Source organism: Podarcis melisellensis (assembly GCF_964234715.1).
Source record: "Podarcis melisellensis genome assembly, chromosome: 8".
NCBI lineage: Eukaryota > Metazoa > Chordata > Lepidosauria > Squamata > Lacertidae > Podarcis > Podarcis melisellensis.
Genome location: NC_138540.1, coordinates 20,642,106 through 20,661,313, shown reverse-complemented (window position 1 = coordinate 20,661,313; position 19,208 = coordinate 20,642,106). Strand labels below are relative to the sequence as shown.

General features: G+C 46.4%; 1 protein-coding gene across 5 annotated transcripts in view; it reads left to right on the top strand.

The window, feature by feature from the left end:
* Window positions 1–19,208, top strand: part of ACAP3 (ArfGAP with coiled-coil, ankyrin repeat and PH domains 3) — a 146,727-nt gene that overhangs the window by 76,493 nt on the left and 51,026 nt on the right. For 3 of the 5 annotated variants that reach the window (XM_081923548.1, XM_081923551.1, XM_081923550.1), the window contains exons 6-10: window positions 3,022–3,205; window positions 6,754–6,798; window positions 7,687–7,782; window positions 11,104–11,178; window positions 14,288–14,299. In XM_081923548.1, the coding sequence (XP_081779674.1) occupies window positions 3,022–3,205; window positions 6,754–6,798; window positions 7,687–7,782; window positions 11,104–11,178; window positions 14,288–14,299 (412 nt within the window). The remainder of the gene's footprint in view (window positions 1–3,021; window positions 3,206–6,753; window positions 6,799–7,686; window positions 7,783–11,103; window positions 11,179–14,287; window positions 14,300–19,208) is intronic. The other 2 variants (XM_081923549.1, XM_081923552.1) reach the window with 1 other exon arrangement.

Genomic DNA, 19,208 nt, shown 5'->3' with positions numbered 1-19,208 from the left:
GAGCAGGATGCAATCTTAAATATCCTGTCGCTTTTTTAAGTAAAGTGGGACGCGGGTGGCGCTGTGGGTAAAAGCCTCAGCGCCTAGGGCTTGCCGATCGAAAGGTCGGCGGTTCGAATCCCCGTGGCGGGGTGCGCTCCCGTTGCTCGGTCCCAGTGCCTGCCAACCTAGCAGTTCGAAAGCACCTCTGGGTGCAAGTAGATAAATAGGGACCACTTACTAGCGGGAAGGTAAACGGCGTTTCCGTGTGCAGCTCTGGCTCGCCAGAGCAGCGATGTCACGCTGGCCACGTGACCCGGAAGTGTCTCCGGACAGCGCTGGCCCCTGGCCTCTTAAGTGAGATGGCCGCACAACCCCAGAGTCTGTCAAGACTGGCCCGTACGGGCAGGGGTACCTTTACCTTTAGTATGATCACCTTACCATATACAGTGGTACCTCGGTTTTGGAATGTCTCCGTTGACGAACATTTCAGTTTTCAAACGCCGTAAACCTGGAAGTAAATGCTTTGGTTTTCAAACACACCTCTTGAGTCGAATGTGCCACGCAGCTTCCACTCAATGCAAGATCCTGAGGCCTAGCTGTCGGCTATAGCGTTTTTGGTTTGGGAACGTTTCAGAACTCGAATGGTGTTCTGGAATGGATTACATTAGAAAACCGAGGTACTGCTGAATATAGCAAGCACGGAAGAGAAATGTGTATGGCAGGGAAGCTCAGACACTGACCGCCGACATAATTACCCTTATTTTCATTGGTGGGAAAGGAGAATGGCAATGGCTTAGTAGCAGAGCATCTGATTTTGCATGCAGAAGGTCCTGGGTTCATTACCCAGCTTCTCCAGGTAGGGTTGGAAAGAACTCATGCCTGAAACCCCAGAGAGCTTCTGCCAGTCAGTGTAGACACTATTGACCTATATGGATCAATAGTATAAGGAAGCCTCTTGCAGCAGGGCTCAGCCGTGGAGCATCTGCTCTGCATGCAGAAGGCCCCAGGTTCATTCTCTGGTGTCTCGTAGTAGGGCTGGGAATGTCCCCCTTGTGAAACCCTGGACAGCTGCAGCCAGTCAGTGTAGATGCTGTTGAGCTAGATGGGCCCAATGGCTGTATATCGCAGCTGCCTATGTTCCTGAATGGGCAGGTTTGTAGTCCTTATGATTGCAAAGATGTCCTTGGAAGTGCATGAGCAAGACCTGCTGACATCTTATGCAGAAGGTCCCAGGTTCAACAGGTAGGGTTGGGAAGAGAAGCGCTCCCAGTCAGTGTTGACGGCCCTCAGCTGGGTGTATTCAGAACAGGCCAACTTCCTGTGTTCCTAATGTTGTGTAGGGCACACACCTCCTTTGAGCTCCTAATCCTCTTTAAATAAAAGGAAAAGGGGCAGGTACGGAGACGGCATCGTAAGCCACAGAATATAGGTCAGTGAGGCAGCCGAGGCCTTCAGCTAAGTAAGAGCCTGTTTCTATGGGAACAGGCCGTAGACGCGGAGTCTGTCAGACACTGCAGGCGACGTCATCAAATGGGTGGGAGGGGGAGAACGAGGGGGGACCATGGACCTCCTAGCACCCTCCCTGCTGCTGAAGGAGTTCAGGCATCCTTCACCTTCCCCAAAATTTCTGAGGTGCTTAAATTCCAACTGAGCTAACCGCTTGGTGGGACAAGAAGGATGAGTAAGGGGGGATTTGAAAGCCAGTTTTTGGAGCCATGCTTGATCTCGCATGTCGGTTCCCATCCCTCATGCCTGCTAGCCTGTGTGGCTGTTTCAGTTTGTAGACCATAAACTCATAGAACTGTAGAGTTGGAAGGGATCCTGTGGATCATCTAGTCGAACCCCGAGCAATGCAGGAACTTCTGCTGACCCAAGGCTAGGAAAATCTGCTGCATACCCCTCCTTGAGACCTTTAGAAGAAGGGTGAAATAATAAAAAAATGTAACTAATCATAATTCTTTGGGCTTGGGGACCAACAAAAAAATAATTTCCACAGATATAATCCCTCTTGAGCTGCATTCTTAATTTTCTGTCTGGGGAAGGAGGCTAAGGTATGCATGAGGTTACATGCCGTCTAGATTATGGATATGATTGCTGTCCTATAATGTTAGGAGAGCAGCTGGAGCAGCTGGAATAGGCCGCCCCGCCCCCTTCACAATCCTCTTTGCGCATCTGGGGGGCAGGCTTGGTGTCTACTCCAGCTGTATGTTTCCATGAGGACTAGGAAAGTGAAAATAAAATCAATAGCAGGCGCTGTAAAGCAGCTAGAAAATGACAGCACTTCCCTTGCTGGCTAAAAATTGGAAAACACAAGAAGTGCCAACAGTGGAGGAATGGCAGATGAAGATGGTGGGCTTTTGGGAGCTAGCCGACCTGACCGGAAGAGTCCGTGACCAGAAGGAGGAGGAGTACCAGGAGGAATGGAAAAAATTAAAGACTGTTTAGCTAAATATGCTAAGATAATCTGCATAGAAATACTTGCAAGTACCAGATTGGCCTAGGATTTAAATATGTGACGTTATGGAATAATATGTTTAAAGTTAAAATAAAAAGAAAGAAAGATGTTAATTGACTAAGTAAATTTTATGTGTAAATAGTTTTGGAAAACTGTTACAATGATATGCATTGAAACTCAGCTAGGGGGAGTCAAGGAAGTCACTCAACAATGTAAACAAAAGTGGAATTACTACACTTAAGATTTATGTTTGTTCGTTTATTTGTTTGTCTGTTTATAAATATGGAAAATCAATTTTAAAAATTGGAAAAAAAGATAAAGTAAATGACAGCACTTCCCATTGGGGCATCTGGTTGGCCAGTGTGAGAAGAGGGTGCTGGACTAGATGGGCCATTTGGCTTGATGCAGCACCCAGGCTCTTCTTAACATTTTCCTTGCGTTTAGATATAGCATTGTTTTCGAATTCTTTTTGTCGCATGATGCTTTTACTTTATTTCTTCAATGGGAAGTGATTGGTAAGTAAACAGATTCTCTTTCTTTTTTAACGGGAAGCAAATTCGTAAATGAGTAAAATTACCTTGCAGTGACGTCCGGAAATTCAAGGAGACCAAAAAACAGTTCGATAAGGTACGGGAAGACATGGAGATTGCCTTGGTCAAGAACGCACAAGCTCCGCGGCACAAGCCCCATGAAGTCGAAGAGGCCACTGGCACCTTGACAATCACCAGGAAATGCTTCCGACACTTAGCCCTCGACTACGTCTTACAGGTGAGGTCTTCCCCTAGACAGCCCTGCTAAGGCTGGAATTCTCCCAAGTCAAACTTTTTCAAGAATAGCTCAGTCAGTAGAGCATGAGACTCTTCATCTCAGGGTCATGGGTTTGAGCCCCACATTGGGCAAAAGATTCATGCATTGCAGCGGGTTGGACTAGATGACCCTAGGGTCCCTTCCAACTCTATACAATTATATTATTCTAAATACCTGTTGTTAACTATTTTATAGCCACTTTTAATGTTGCATTTTATAGTTTTGTGAGCAGCTTTGAGGTTTCTTTTACAAATTAAGCGGTGTGTAAATTATGAATAATTATAATAATCCACTTCTGAACGGATCTAAGTTAGCCATGGGCAGTGTGGTGTAGTGGTTAGAATGTTGGATTAGGACCTGGGAGACCTTGAAGCTCACCTTGGCCCAGTCACTCGCTCTCAGCTTAACCTACCTCACAGGATTGTTGTGAGGATAAATGGGATCAATGTACATTGCCTGGAGCTCCTTGGAGGAAAGGTAAACATAATAAATGCCTCTACTCTGAGCAGGGCTAGTGTTGGAGGAAACCCTCTGGCCTGATATAAGGAAGCATCTTGACTTGGCATGTATTTGCAAGGACTGGACTGCTGCTCAACATCAGGCCTTTTCCTGCCAACCCACCCTCGGGAATTGTGGAATCGTTACTCTCCCGAGAAGTGATTTCCGGACCGATTTCTCCTCCTGCGTCGCTTGTAATGGCTTTGTGTTGTGCTACAAACTGGAGTCAAAGCTAATATTGATCCAAGCTGTTCCATTAGCTCCCCCCCTCCCTCTCTTCCCACCCTTTTATAGTGAAACCATCTGCTGACACCTTCTGTCTCATCCTGGGACAGCTAACGCTGTCATATCCTGTTGATCACCAGGGATGAACAAACAGGGCGGGCGGGGGGCAGAGAGATGAGGAAGAGAAGATGTTGAATAATATTAAACATAATAAATTTTTATTTATATCCCGCCCTCCCCAGCTGAAGCCGAGCTCAGAGCAGCTAATAACAATAAAAGTAACACAGCATTCTAAAACCAATTCATTCTAAAATCAATTCAAAATCAAAGTAATGGCAACCATTGGGCTAGAGTTCTGTGAGGATTACCAAAGGAGGGGGTCAGGCTGTGCCTTGGCCAAAGGCCTGGTGGAACAGCTCTGTCTTGCAGGCCCTGCAGAAAGATGTCAAGTCCCGCAGAGCCCTAGTCTCTTGTGACAGAGCGTTCCACCAGATCGGGGCCACAGCCGAAAAAGCCCTGGCTCAGGTTGAGGCCAGCCTAACCTCCCTGTGGCCCGAGATCTCCAATATGTTTTTATTTGAAGACCATAAGGTCCACCGTGGCACATATCAGGAGAGGTGGTCCCATAGGTCAGAACTGCCCTCTTTGCCTCCGCTGGTGACAAAATGGGACTGGTGAAAGTGTCTAGCTCCCAGGAGTCACCATAATTATGCACCAGATGATTTTGTTTATTCATTTCATGGTCTGGGGTCGATGGTCCCATGGAAGCCATAGAACCCATTGGGGGCTGTGTCAGCCACTGCCTCTCAGCCTAACCTACCTCACAGGGTTGTTGTGCAGAGTTGAAATGGAGACGCAGAGCAGTGTGTATGCTACCTTGAGCTCTCTGGGAGGCAAGAATGGGATATAAATGTAATAATAAGTGGTGGTGGTGATAAAAGAGTCTATCCCGCTTCTTTTAAAATCCTTATACAGTGGCACCTCGGGTTACAGACGCTTCAGGTTACAGATGCTTCAGGTTACAGACTCCGCTAACCCAGAAGTAGTACCTCGGGTTAAGAACTTTACCTCAGGATGAGAACAGAAATTGCACAGCGGCAGTGCGGCGGCAGCAGAGGCGCCATTGTCTAAAGTGGTACCTCAGGTTAAGAACAGTTTCAGGTTAAGAACGGACCTCCAGAACGAATTAAGTTCTTAACCTGAGGTACCACTGTAATTCCATATAGAAATACAGGGTTGTATCCAACTCAGATCTGCTCTGTGAATTTTCACGAGGAAATCAACCAGTCAATCACGAGCAGATGTAAAAATGTGGGAAATTAAAGTTAGGAAATTGAGAGAAACCTAAATTGACAGATTTGCCCATTCCTAAGGACAAGGCATTTTTTCCTTCTTGCTTCTCTAGGGCTTCTGGTTTTCGGAGGTATATTGCTACTGAACATGGAGGCGCCATTTTGTTATCACAGTTGATGGCTTCTGATAGATCTACCCACCATGAATGATCTAATCCTGTTGCTGTTTTTTTAAAAAAGGTCACATGGAGGAAGTAGCTTGTGCTGTTCAAACCTAATAATCCCATATGTAACCGTAATGGCAGGAGCGGACATCATTTTTTCAGCCTGGGGGCCATGTTTCCTTCTGGGCAATCTCCCAAGGGCCATGTCCCAGTGCTGGGCAGGGCTAGAGGCAAAAGTGGGCGGAGCAAGGACTGTAAATGTAAATATTACCTGCGTACTGTAGGCTAGTTTCTAGAAACATCCTTCATTATCTTTGCAAACAGGCGGCATTATTGGAATTCAGGGACACAGTCCAGTCAGGGTAAACCACTCAAGGGTGGGTGTCTGTGGAGAGGGGTTGTGGCTTGGGGAAAATTCTGAGGCCCAGATAGAGAGATCTGGAGGGCCACCATTTCGTCTCTAGGCCTGACAGGCTCCAAATCTTCTCTGGCTCGGTTTGCTATTCAGATAGGAACCAGCCTCTCTGAAATGGCCCTTCCTGCTACAAATTGGCCGCACACAAAACCTTTTGCCAAACTCAACCGTTGCCAAGCCGTTCTTCGTTTGCTTTCAAAAATTCACATTGTAGCAATTTTAGCGAAATGGGAAAAATATATATATATATTTTGGCAACCAGGAACAACCAGAAGTAGTATTTCAGTTTTGCCACAAGGTGGCTCCATGGTGCTGCAGTTTGCCCACATTACAACTTTTTGAGAGCAAACTTTCCCTCTTGTTGCCAGTGTTCGGAAGATGAGTGCCATTGTTTAGGTTAGCTACCGTATTTTTCGCTCTATAAGACGCACCAGACCATAAGACGCACCTAGTTTTTGGAGGAGGAAAACAAGGGGGAAAAAATCTGAATCTCAGACGCCAGAACAGCAAGAGGGATCACTGTGCAGTGAAAGCAGCAATCCCTCTTGCTGTTCTGGCTTCTGGGATAGCTGCGCAGCCTGCATTCGCTCCATAAGACGCACACACATTTCCCCTTACTTTTTATGAGGGGAAAAACGAGTCTTATAGAGCAAAAAATACGGTACTTTGCCTTGGATTCCCGCCCCCTCTATAAAATGTTTCGCACTTCTGCAAAGACCATGACCTGCCCCGTGTCACCCAGTGAGCTTCATGGACAAGTGGGGATTCGAACCCTGCTCTCCCAGCTCCTAGTCCAGCCCTCTAACCACTACTGGCTCTTGCTTGTATTTTTGGAGGGCTCCCAGGGAGCAGGCTGGCTACTCTGTTGGCTACCCAGAAACCTCATTCCCCTCCCCCTTCTCCTTTTGCTTATAGATCAATGTCCTCCAAGCCAAGAAGAAATTTGAAATCCTCGATGCGGTAAGAACTGTTCTGAGCTCTCCTTGCTGCCCCTGGCTTCACCCAAACTGTGGGTAAATTGCAGCTCCCAGCATGCCTTGCAGAGGGACGCCATGTTTGCTAAGGAGGTTGCTGTGTGGGCAACTTTCTCCTGCCCATTAAGTTAATACGTGTTGACCCAGCAGGCTCTTCTTACATCCAACTGTGCTTCACTCAGACTAGGCCCACTGAAATGAATGGGCCTAAGTCATGCACGTTTACTTCAGTGGGGCTACTCTGAGTAGGACTAGCATTGAATACAACCCTATTTTTTGACTGGATTGGAAGATAGACTGAGGATCTGGAGATCTGCGGTTGTATCAAGCATTGTTCCTACTCAGAGCAGACCTATTGAAATTAATGGGCATTTCTAAATTAGGCCCATTCATTTCAATGGGCTGAACTCTGAATAAGGCTTAGTTTGATGAAGCCCTTAATTATTTCAACATTAGCCAGTTGCCTCTGCTATACCCCTTTTGACGCCTGCTTAAAGCATTTTTGTTTAGGCAAGCCTGAACTGACAAGTAATATCTATAATAATAATAATAATAATAATTTATTACTCACGCCCCGCCCATCTGGCTGGGCCTCCCCAGCCACTCTGGGCGGCTTCCAACAGAATATTAAAAATGTTGGTGTGTAAAAATCTTTATTTTACTATTATTTTTAATTACTATAAATGTTTTAAATCGTTCTAACCTGTTTTTACTTATAATTTTAATATTTTCTTGTGAACTGCTTGGAGGTTTTATTGCAGTCAAACAGTATAAATGTGGTTGTTTTTTAAAAAAATCAAATAAATGCACCTAGATCAATGGGTTGCATTCACTCAGAGCAGACCCATAGACAAGTTCTTCTTTTCTCCTCCAGATGCTGTCCTTCATGCAGGCTCAGTACACCTTTTTCCAGCAGGGCTACAGCCTCCTTCACGAACTGGACCCCTATATGAAGAAGCTGGCCACCGAGGTAAGAAGCGATAAGAAGGCAAGGAGCTTCAGAATGAGCCAGGGTATTGATCCAGGGCCAAGTTCAGCCTTCAAATGCCCTGGCTTGTACTGAACTTGCTAACCATGGTTTCCTGGTAGTGGTAGTAGTAGCCCATCTGGCTGGGTTTCTCCAGCCACTCTGGGCGGTTCCCAACAGATGATAAAACATCAAACATTTAAAAACTTCCCTAAACAGGGCTGCCTTCAGATGTCTTCTAAATGTCAGATAGTTGTTTCTTTCTTTGACATCTGATGAGAGGGTGTTCCACAAGGTGGGCGCCACTACTGAGAAGGCCCTCTGCCTGGTTCCCTGTAACCTCACTTCTCGCAATGAGGGAACCGCTAGAAGGCCCTTACAGCTGGACCTCAGTGTCCGGGCTGAACGATGGCGATGGAGACGCTCCTTCAGGTATATGAGGCCAAGGCTGTTTAGGCCTTTAATGGTCAGCACCAACACTTTGAATTGTGCTCAAAAACATACTGGGAGCCAATGTAGGTCTTTCAGGACCGGTGTTATATGGTTTTGGCGGCCACTCCCAGTCACCAGTCCAGCTGCCGCATTCTAGAATAATTGTAGTTTCTGGGTCACCTTCAAAGGTAGCCCCACGTAGAGTGTGTTGCAGTAGTCCAAGCGGGAGATAACCAGAGCATGCACCACTCTGGCAAGACACTTGGGCAGGTAGGGTCTCAGCCTGCGTACCAGATGGAGCTGGTAGACAGCTGCCCTGGACACAGAATTGGGACGAAACGGGAAACATTGGCTTGCATCCAACTAAATCCTTCTTGGAGCAGACTTATAAAAGAAGAGTGGACCTAAGTTAGTCATGTTCTTGAACAGCAATGGGTCTACTTCAAGTAAGGCCAACGTTGGCTACATCCATAGCTGTCAACTTTTCCCTTTTCTTGCGAGGAATCCTATTCGGAATAAGGGAATTTCCCTTTAAAAAAGGAAAAGTTGACAGCTATGGCTACATCACTGTAAATTAGAGGGGAGGGAGCGTTTAATGGCTGCTGCTCCATCATTCTTCAAACCCGTGGGTCCTCCCGGAAGGTGAAAGCAGGAGAAGAAACGACAGGAGGAAGGAGTCACTTGAAACACAAAGGAACAAGGACATAACCAGAACCCCTTTTCTAATAGGTCTATGCACCATAGTTGCACAGTTGCTAGGAAACAACAGGCAGGGAAAAAAAAACATTTCAGGGCTCTCCACCAAGACCCTCAGCGGTTTTCAAGTGGTCCTGGGGGTGTAGGGATGTGCTTGTGAGAGGAAGGCCTGGCAGCGACTGCCATAGGCCTGTCAATGCTTGCTTTAAGGCCTTCACCTCCGGGCCTCTGTGGCTACAAGCCCCTGTGGGGATCGTTCGTGCCCCTGACGTCAACTCTGGATAAGAGCCTCCCGGCTAATCCTCAGAGCTGTCGCAAAGCATCAGCGCGCTAATCTCTCAGGTGCCCTCATGTGGCGGTTGTGCCCTGGCCAGCCCCTGCAAGGTTTCTGTGTCTCTCTTGACGTCTTTGGCCTTGCTCAGGAGGGCAGGAGTGGCTGGGGAGCGATGGAGCAAACTCGATTGTTTGGCTTTGATAGAATTGGGGCCGTTGGACCAAGCTGCTCCACATCCCAAAAGAGTCTAGGAAGCTTCCTTTATACAGAGCCAGTCCATTAGATATTGGAAGCTGCCTAGTTCAAAATCTGACCATTGGTCCATCTAGCAGAGATTTCATGGGCACCTGCCATTTATGTTCTAGTTGAGATTCCTGCATTGGTCTAGGTGACTTTCTACAATTCTATGATTCCATGACTGGCAGTGCTATAAGCGTGGTTTAATTGTGCAGTGTGGATATGACCTCAGAGTCACATGAGAGGCATCCCTTGCCTTGCCTATTCAGCCTCTATTTAGGGTCTTAAAAGTGAAGGGTGCAGTATTGTGCCAAGAGATTCTTAACATGAGTTTTTTACTTCGCCAGCAAAACCAGAGACATTTTTACTGTTTTCCCCCTTAGACGGGTTTTATTTTGTTTTAGATTTCACATTTATGTCTGCTGGTTTGCATAGTTTTAAACCTGTTTACTGCCCGGTTATTGGGCAGTATATAAATACTGGGTGATATATACATTTAAAGCACTTTTATGCCACTTCAGTCATCATAGCTTCCCCAAGGAATCCTGGGAACTGATTTGATTGGTTTGATTTGTTATATTCCCGTGCCTCCTTTCATTCGGCTGAATTCCAAAGTGGCTTACAAGCAATCAGCAGCAACAAGAAGACTGAACATAATAGAATATCACAAATACAGCGTAAATCATATAGAATAATCAAAACAATTACAATCTATAAAACACAACTAAAAAATAAGCTAAACATCACACACAAAAATCACAAAAAAGAGAAATAAGGTGCAACGAAGATGTATGGAGTGTATAATTTTGTTTTGTATTTGAAAACCAGCAAAATATATATATATATATATATGCAGGTTTTGGTGTCCTCGGGTGTCTTCCCGTGTAAAAGTTGGGGTGTCTAGGCGACGTTTCGACGAGGTCTCACTCGTCATCTTCAGGCTGGTGCTTTCGGCTTCTTGTTACTGGAACAGTAACAAGAAGCCGAAAGCACCAGCCTGAAGATGACGAGTGAGACCTCGTCGAAACGTCGCCTAGACACCCCAACTTTTACACGGGAAGACACCCGAGGACACCAAAACCTGCATTCCTGTACCCGTGAAAATCTTCGAAAGCAAATATATATATATATATATATATATATATATATATACACACATCACAATTGAAGCAAAAGTCATATTGTATGATTAACAAATCAGTACAGCTCTTATAGTCTATAAAACAATATCAACAACATTACCAATATAGCAACCGAAAGAAAAACTAAACACTGTTAAGTTTATATGCACCATCTTAAGTGTGCTATATCTTGCCCTTTTTTTGCCAAAGGAGCCCAGAGCAGATAGGAGACACCCCCAACTCACAGAGCTACAATTCCCACCATCTTTAACAAGCTGCAGTTCCCAGGATTCTCTGGGAGAAACCATGACTATTTAAAGTGGTATATGAGTATGGTACTTTGACTATATAGTGTAGATGTCATCTATAACTATTAAGTACACTTACTATAGGTACAGAGGGTAAGTATAACAGGCTTACTCTTTACGTATGTTTGGAGAGCGAATGTGCTTTTGATCTTCCCTCATTTTAAGCCCTTGATGTAGGTAAGCCTAGAGAGGCATGAAGCAAGGGACAGAGGGGAAAATCTTACAACTGTGTTTCCCCCCCTCTTCTTGCTTGTAGCTGGACCAGTTGGTGATCGACTCTGCTGTGGAGAAGAGGGAAATGGAACACAAACATGCACTTATTCAGCAACGGGTGAGTCTTACCGGCCATGAATGATTGCTGGTGGCTCAAGGAAGCTTCTGAAAGTAGGCAAAGGTGATGATGTCCCACCCTTTTACTCTGTCCCAGGATTTGACTAGGAGAGCCAGGCAGCAATCTGTTCTTGTGGCTAGTGTGCATGCGTGGGATGTCACATCAAATGTGCGCTAAGGCGTAAGACCATGAGGCTTGCTAGATCAGACTCAAGGCCCATACATTGCTCCCAGCCAGATGTCTTCCAACTGTTATGAGAAAAAAATGATCATTGGTCCTGAGCCCCACAGTACCAGTGGGGTTTGGCTTGGATTGAGAGGAGGAGGAAGCAGTCTGTGTGTCTGTCTGTCTGTGTCTGGGTATGCGTATCTGAAGCCTAAGATGGAGGAGTGGGGATCTCTCAGCCACATAGGAAGAGGGAGCAGAGATTCATTTTTTTAATTGCAATTTTATCCCGCTTACTCCTCCAAGGAGGTCAAGTTTGGACCAGGTTGAAATGCACATGGTTCTTCTTGTTTAATCCCCACAGCAACCCCGTGAAGTAGTTTAGTGACTGGCCTAAGGTCACATCCAGTGAGCTCCATGGCCAAGTAGGGATTTGATTCCTGGTCTCCCAGGTCATAATCTGGCACTCTAAATACTACACTACACTGCCAGCTCTTCACACTCCCTGATCTTCCTGCAGTGGAATCAGGGCTTTGATCAACAGGAGGAGGAGGAGGCAGAACCGGAGACTTTTAAAAACCTGTCATAATAAAGGACTTTAAAGGTAAAGGGACCCCTGACCATTAGGTCCAGTCGTGACCGACTCTGGGGTTGCGGCGCTCATCTCGCTTTACTGGCCGAGGGAGCTGGCTTACAGCTTCCGGGTCATGTGCCAGCATAACTAAGTCACTTCTGGCGAACTAGAGCAGCGCACGGAAACCTTCCCACTGGAGCGGTACCTATTTATCTACTTGCACTTTGACGTGCTTTCGAACTGCTAGGTTGGCAGGAGCAGTGACCAAGCAACAGGCGCTCACCCCGTTGCAGGGATTCGAACCACCGACCTTCTGATCGGCAAGTCATAGGCTCTGTGGTTTAACCCACAGCGCCACCTGTGTCCCATTTAAAGCACTGTGATGCTGCTTTAAACATTCATGGATTCCCCAAAAGAATTCTAGGACCTGTTGTTTGCTAAGGGTGCTGAGAGTTGCCAGGAGACTCTCCCCACTCTTATTCCCCTCCCATCGTAGTTTAACAATCAATCCCTCTTTGCAAGGAACTCTGGAAACTGTAGCTCTCTATCAGCACCCTTAACAAACTACAGTTTCCATAATTCTTTGGGCAGCAGGGAATCCATGACTTGTTAAAGTGGTGTCGCAGTGCGCTTTTGTGGATTGTACTTTTAAATGTGTTTTTGGGAGTGGGGCAGGGGTTTAATGTTATTGTTTTGTTTACTTATGCTGTGAAGCTCCCTGAGGTCTTTGAGTGAAGGGTGGTATACAAATTTAAGAAGTGAGTAAGTAAATAGGGGCTCAAAGTCTGGGAAAGAAAAGAAAGCCCCAAAACAACTGGGAACGCGATGAAAGTGAGTCACTTATTTCCTAGAGCTCTCCCCTCTTCCCCTCCTGACAGTCCCTTACGCTGACTCTTTGGGGTGCTGTGATCTCTTGTGACAAGCAAAGGAAGGAACGTGGCATTTCAACCTGGTCCAGACTTAAGAAAGGGGGAAGGAGGGGGGAGAAGCCACAAGACTGCAGCCCTTTCCCCATCTGCTGGCTGATGCAGGAGAAGCCGTGGGCCATCTGGCAAGGATGAGAGGAGGAGGAGGAGGAGGGTGGGGAAGCCAGCTGGACAGATGTGCGGGATAGAGAGACGGGAGTCCGTTCTCCAGCGCTGGCTGCGATCTGTGGGAAGCTAGATCCAGCCTTCCCCTCACATCCCCCAAGGCAAAGAAGCAGAGGTTTAAAAAGGATATTTAGGCTGTGTGCGCACCATACGTTTAAAGCACATTTGCAGCACATTCTGGCAAATAATAATAATAATAATAATAATAATAATAATAATAATAATAGCATCTTGGGAGCATAGTTTGTTAAGGGGGATAGATGGGAATGACACTATTTTAAATCACTTCTCATTTAAAGCTGTTCGTTCCCCTTGACCCAGAAACAGTGGCAAACATAGCCCAGTTGGTTGGGCACAAGACTCTTAATCCCAGGGTTGTGGGTTCCAATTGAGCAAAAGATTATGATTCCTCTCGAGTTCCGTAGGGTTTATTTCTCACGATAAGTATTGCAGCTTCCATTGATTCAGGAGGCTAATGTTAAATTGCTGTGGATCAGTTTTGGTTTCTGGGTTTCTGGGTTAGGAATGTCCTGGTTTCTGGGTCTCTGGGTTAGGAAGGTCCTAATTACACCTATTGGCCTATTCAGACCAATAGTGTCTTATCCCATTGGGAGATAAGACATTCTTTGCCAGCTCAGTTTGCTGAAATTGCCAGTGAATGTTGTACCTCCTCAACCCCCTTGTCAAAATACGCCAAAGCGCTCCACCGCTTTCATAACCTGAAAATTTGGCTGCAAATCTGGCGGTCTTATGCCAGGCCTGGTTGTTGCTCACAGAATTCTACCTACAGAGAATCTGACCTTGCATTTTGGAAAGAAAGAAAAAGAGAGAGCAAGTTTCTAGTTCTTATGGTTGCACAGCTAAAGTTTGACAGCGCATGGGGGACATTTGCTGAAAAGCAGCTCAAAGCTATAACAGTTGCTGCAAAAAAATGGATAGGGAGGAAGGCTACAGTGCACAGCTCATCTATATGGTTAGTGCACCCGGAATAAGCTTTGCAGAAATGGTTATTGTGGCATAACATTTTTTTTTTTTTTTACAAATTCTTCATCTGTTTGCTGCATGCATGTCGCAGAATTTGGATGGAGTTAGTTGCAGAATGCCATTGTTATTATTAGCACAGTCCTGAGTCTTGGAGTTCCACTGGTGTCTGGATTCAGAAATTGCATCTAGCAGCCTTAGATGTTTTTATGAATAAACTCCAATTAAGTAACACTGTTTCTTTCCTCTCCCTTTTTCCTTCCCTCCTTCTCCACCAATTTCTAACATGCCCTCCCAGACTCTTCTGCAGGTGAGTACCAGCCTACGTGTTCCCTGATTGTTTGTACACTTGTGAAACTTGCTCTAGATCACTGCCCCTTGGCCTTTTGTCCTATCCTGCTCACACTGTTAACATTGGCAGGGGAGGGATTGGATTATGACTGTGCAGGGAAACATGAATAGGGCTGTTTCCATCTGGTGTGGCGCTCAGCCAAGGATTAATTTTCCTTAGAACTGTTGGGTTGGTTGACAAGAGTATCTCTGAACATGTGTAGAGCATTCTCCCCAAGTCACTTGTTGCTGCGTCCACAGTGCTTCTGTGTCCAGCAGTCTTTTGTGGGTCCGGATGGTTTTGAAAAGAGGTGCAATTAGACTCTGAGCTTTGTGGTCTTTTCAAAGGGGGATCTATCCTTAGATAGTCATGTGTATTATTATTTTTTAAGTTACTTCAAAATGTGGTCGGGCATGGCTTCTGCATTTGACGACTCTCCTCCTTCTGCACAGTGGGCTCTGGACTTCTGTCTCAAAGTTAGCGCCACTAGGTTTGAACCTCAGAACCTCGACCAACTTGCCTTCTATATAAAGACGGGAGAGCAACTCAGTTAATTTACACTTCCTGAAAGGATACACAAACCAAAATGCAGCTGTCCTTTGAAATCTACAGTCCTCCCTCGCCCATTTTTTTTTTTACAACTCAGTTCTCCAAACAAACAAAAAAATGGGCTGGATGCAACATTTACCCTATTCATAGTGGACCTGTTGAAATTAATGGACACACGCGACTAACTTACGTTTTACAACTACGTTTTTCTCTGAGCACACCCATTGAAATGAATGTACCTTAGTCAGGTCTGCTGATTTCAGTGGGTCCGCTCTGAGTAGGACTAACATTGGATGCAACACTGTGTAAAAACATGTGTCTATAACTGCGCAAACATGCATATAACTGGTGAAAAATAACATGAACTGCAAGTTGCATTAGGCAGAATTGCTTGCAAAAATGAGTAGATTCAGGAAAATTGTGTAAGCAAATGTTTGTCCTACTCAGAGTATACCCATAGAAGTTAACAGGCATCATTATTATTATTATTATTATTATTATTATTATTATTATTATTATCTGTTATTGATGCAATTAATTTATTAATTGCCTTCTAAAGCACTATCTCTAAGTGACTGATCCATAGACATGACTAAAAGTGGGATATAATTTAAAGAGTCAGACTAGGACCTGGGAGACCAGAGTTCAAATTCCCCACTTGGCTGTGAAGCTCACTAGATGTGACCTTGAGCCAGTCAGAATCTTTCAGCCTTACCTACCTCACAGGGTTGTTGTGGGAATTCAATGAGGGAAAATGTTAGGATATAAATGCAGATAAATGAACATATAGATTGATTTCAGCGGGTCTACTTTAAGCAGAACAGTAGCTAGATATAACCCAGCTAAACTAAGATGCTGGTGGATTTTCAGGATCGCCTACGGAGTACGGAAATATGGAGAGCTGCACTTAACACTGGACAACCGAGAAATTGAGAGACACTGAAATGGACAGATCTTGTCTTCTGCCCGTGCAGCTGTTATCTTGGTCAGGACATCCCCCTCCTGCGTCTCTGCGTGTAACCATGTTTACAAGTGCCAAAAGGGGCACTTAGGCCCAAATCCGGATCACAGAGAAAGCCGGCCACAGATGGCACGGGATTCATTGACAAATCCACTGTCATCCACTTACTCCAGTGAACTGGTGTTCCTGAGCAAGCAGGTGGCGCGGGGAGAGGAGGAGGTACAGAGCCCAGGGCGTTCATGGTTTGCCAGCAATGCCTCCTGAAGGGAACATGGTGTGCTCTGAGAGTTAAGAGCGGGACAGAATTTGAAATCCACTGGCAAGTGGGGCCAGGGAATTGATGCATCGTGCAGATGCTACCAGGTTGGCCTAATTAATCTGATGGAGCGGGGAAGGAAGCAGGAGGGACGGGCACCGTGGCATAGTGAAGAGCGTGGTGCCCACCTTGCCCTTTGCGATCTGACCAGCTGGTGCAGTGTGGGCACAGTGGAGGGAATGTGATACTGGTTCTGCCACTACATCTACACCGTGCCACCCTCTCTGTTGCTACCTCTCGGTTAGGGACAGTGACCTCTGCATTGGAAAGCCACCCCTCTGACCACTACTTCAGCTTTAGGTGTGGCAGCTCTCTCTTTAAGGCTCAGCCTGTTGAATTCCTGCCAGACCCATTGAAGGAATGAGAGGCCTGATTTTCCCAAATGGAACCTTACATCAAAAACTTGTCTGCAATCCTATATACCTATATATGCAATCCTATATAAGGAAGTATACAAATTCAGCAACAGCAGCAATAAAAATAACAATTCTAAATCAGGTGTAGCAACCTGTGGCCCTCCAGATGTTGCTGAGCTAAAACTACAGCTGCCATGCTAGCTGGGGCTGGTGGGAGTTGTAGTTCAGCCACACCCAGAGGGCAAACACCTGATCTGAGCAAACATGCCTACCATTGTATCATAAGTTAAATAGACAGTGAACTTTTGATGGGAGTTGCTCCCAGATCTGCAATAAACAGGACATCTGGGAGAGGCCTTTTCATTGCACAACTAGAGTTTGCCAGTATGCCTATCAGCAAAATAGCGGTGGTTTTGTAGGAGCCTAGTTATTCTTTCCCTTTTGGCGGGGGCTGTCCCCAACACCCCCCCTTGCTCCGTCCTTCCCTTCCTTTTCTCAGGGGGTTCCCTTTTGTACATATTCCCTGGACAGCCATCATTCGGAGATGCTTTTGTCCTCTCTCACACCGCTGTCTTCCAGATTGCGTGCTGCAGCTCCTTTGCACCTCAGAGGAGGAGTTCCCCTTTTTGGCTGATTTATGCCCTGTAGGAAAACAAGCCCCGCTTAAACAGAAGCCAAACCAACTTGAGCCTCCCTCTTGCAAAAAGAATAAAATCCTTGCGTGAGAGCGAGCAAAGGCTGGCGGGGGCAGGCGTTTGGATTTTATAGCCTTCGGCTAACTTTCCTGACAGCTGGGGGACGCTGAGGGCGGGGCGAGGGGGAAAAGGGCTAAAAGCAGATTATTCACCAAAATTCAATGGCTGCTAGCCACGAGGGCTGCGTTCGTGGAGACAGAGTGGAGACGTGATTGCTGGCAATCACGTTGGGGGGGGGGGAATGGCTGTTTCGCTCAATCAGGCATCTGGTTGGCCACTGTAAGAACAGGATGCTGGGCAAGATGGACCATTGGCCTGATCCAGCAGGCCCTTCTTATGCTCTCCTTAGCCATTCTCTCCTTTTTAAGAAGGGGGGAGGCAAATTAATGGAGGATAAGGCCGTAAGGGACGTGGGTGGCGCTGTGGGTTAAACCACTGAGCCTAGGGCTTGTCGATCAGAAGGTCGGCGGTTCGAATCCTTGCGATGGGGTGAGCTCCCATTCCTCGGTCCCTGCTCCTGCCAACCTAGCAGTTCGAAAGCACGTCAAAGTGCAAGTAGATAAATAGGAACTGCTCCAGCGGGAAGGTAAACGGTGTTTCTATGTGCTGCTCTGGCTCGCCAGAAGCGGCGTAGTCATGCTGGCCACATGACCCGGAAGCTGTACGCCGGCTCCCTCGGCCAGTAAAGCGAGATGAGCGCCGCAACCCCAGAGTCGGCCACGACTGGACCTAATGGTCAGGGGTCCCTTTACCTTTAAGGCTGTAAGCAGGCACCAGCCATAGTGGCTATTGTTACAATAGTTTTGTACCACCCCCACTCCCTGCAAGATTCCTGAGGGTTCCAGGGAATCACCCGGGGTGTCTGTCCCTTTGGAGAATTGAAACACAGCGGAAAAATGTCGTAGCTTTAACCAATATGGTTTATTCACCTATTTACACCTTCACTCTGCACGGAAGGTGTCCAGATCTTGCAGCATGGTCATTTCAAGAGGGGCTTGTCTCTTACAGCATCTCTCCCAGCCAGACTTCAGCCAGCCTGCCCAAGATGGATCCCAGTCTTTCTTCCTCCTCCTTATTCCCAGACCACCTTGCTAAAAACAACAACAACAAACCTCTCTTTTCCTGACACCTCACACCCAGTTACCCTGGCAACCTTCCAAACCCCCAGTCTCTGGTCATACCTGAAGGCAAGGGGGGAGGACAGCATTGCCAATGGCCCTTGGTGGCCTGTAATGTTTCTTAACGGCCCCAGCTTGGCATGGCCATTTTGCATTGGCTAGCTCAGGAATACCTATGCAGCTTGTATTTCTCCCAAATACAGTGGTACCTTGGTTTACGAACTTAATCCATTCCGGATTCTTAAACCAAAGTGTTCTTAAACCAAGGCGTGCTTTTCCATAGCAGCGGGGGACTCAGTTTACAAATGGAACACACTCAACAGGAAGCCAAACACATTCTGCTTCCAAGGCAAAGTTCACAAACCAAAACACCTACTTCTGGGTTTGCAGTGTTGTTAATCCAAGTTGTTCATAAACTAAGCTGTTCTTAAACCAAGGTACCACTGTAATCAAAATCCTACCATTTATTCATTTCTAATTTGGGTCTCTCCCAAAAAATCTCTTAACACCTTGCTCTACCTCCACTGTCGGAGGCAATATTTAGGGAGGGTGCTGTCTCCTGTCTCCTGTCTCTTCCACTGTGGGAGCAGGATGTTGGTCTAGAGTGGGGTCTCCGGCCTGATCCTGCTGGGCTCTATTTATGTTCCTATAAGCACAGGAAAGTGGGGGAGGCATGTGGCTGCTGGAAGGCTGACTGGAATAGAACGTGTGGCTCAGGTTGGATGGCTTTTCCATCCCTGCTGCAGAGTATGAGTAGGCAAACTGCAGCCCTCTGGATTTTGCTGGAGTAGAACCCCCATTATCTGGTGCTTGCTCCGAGGTTGCCAACCCCGTGTGGCAGAGCATGGGAATTGAGACTTCTTCTTTCTCCTGTCAGGCGTCTCGTGGTCGTC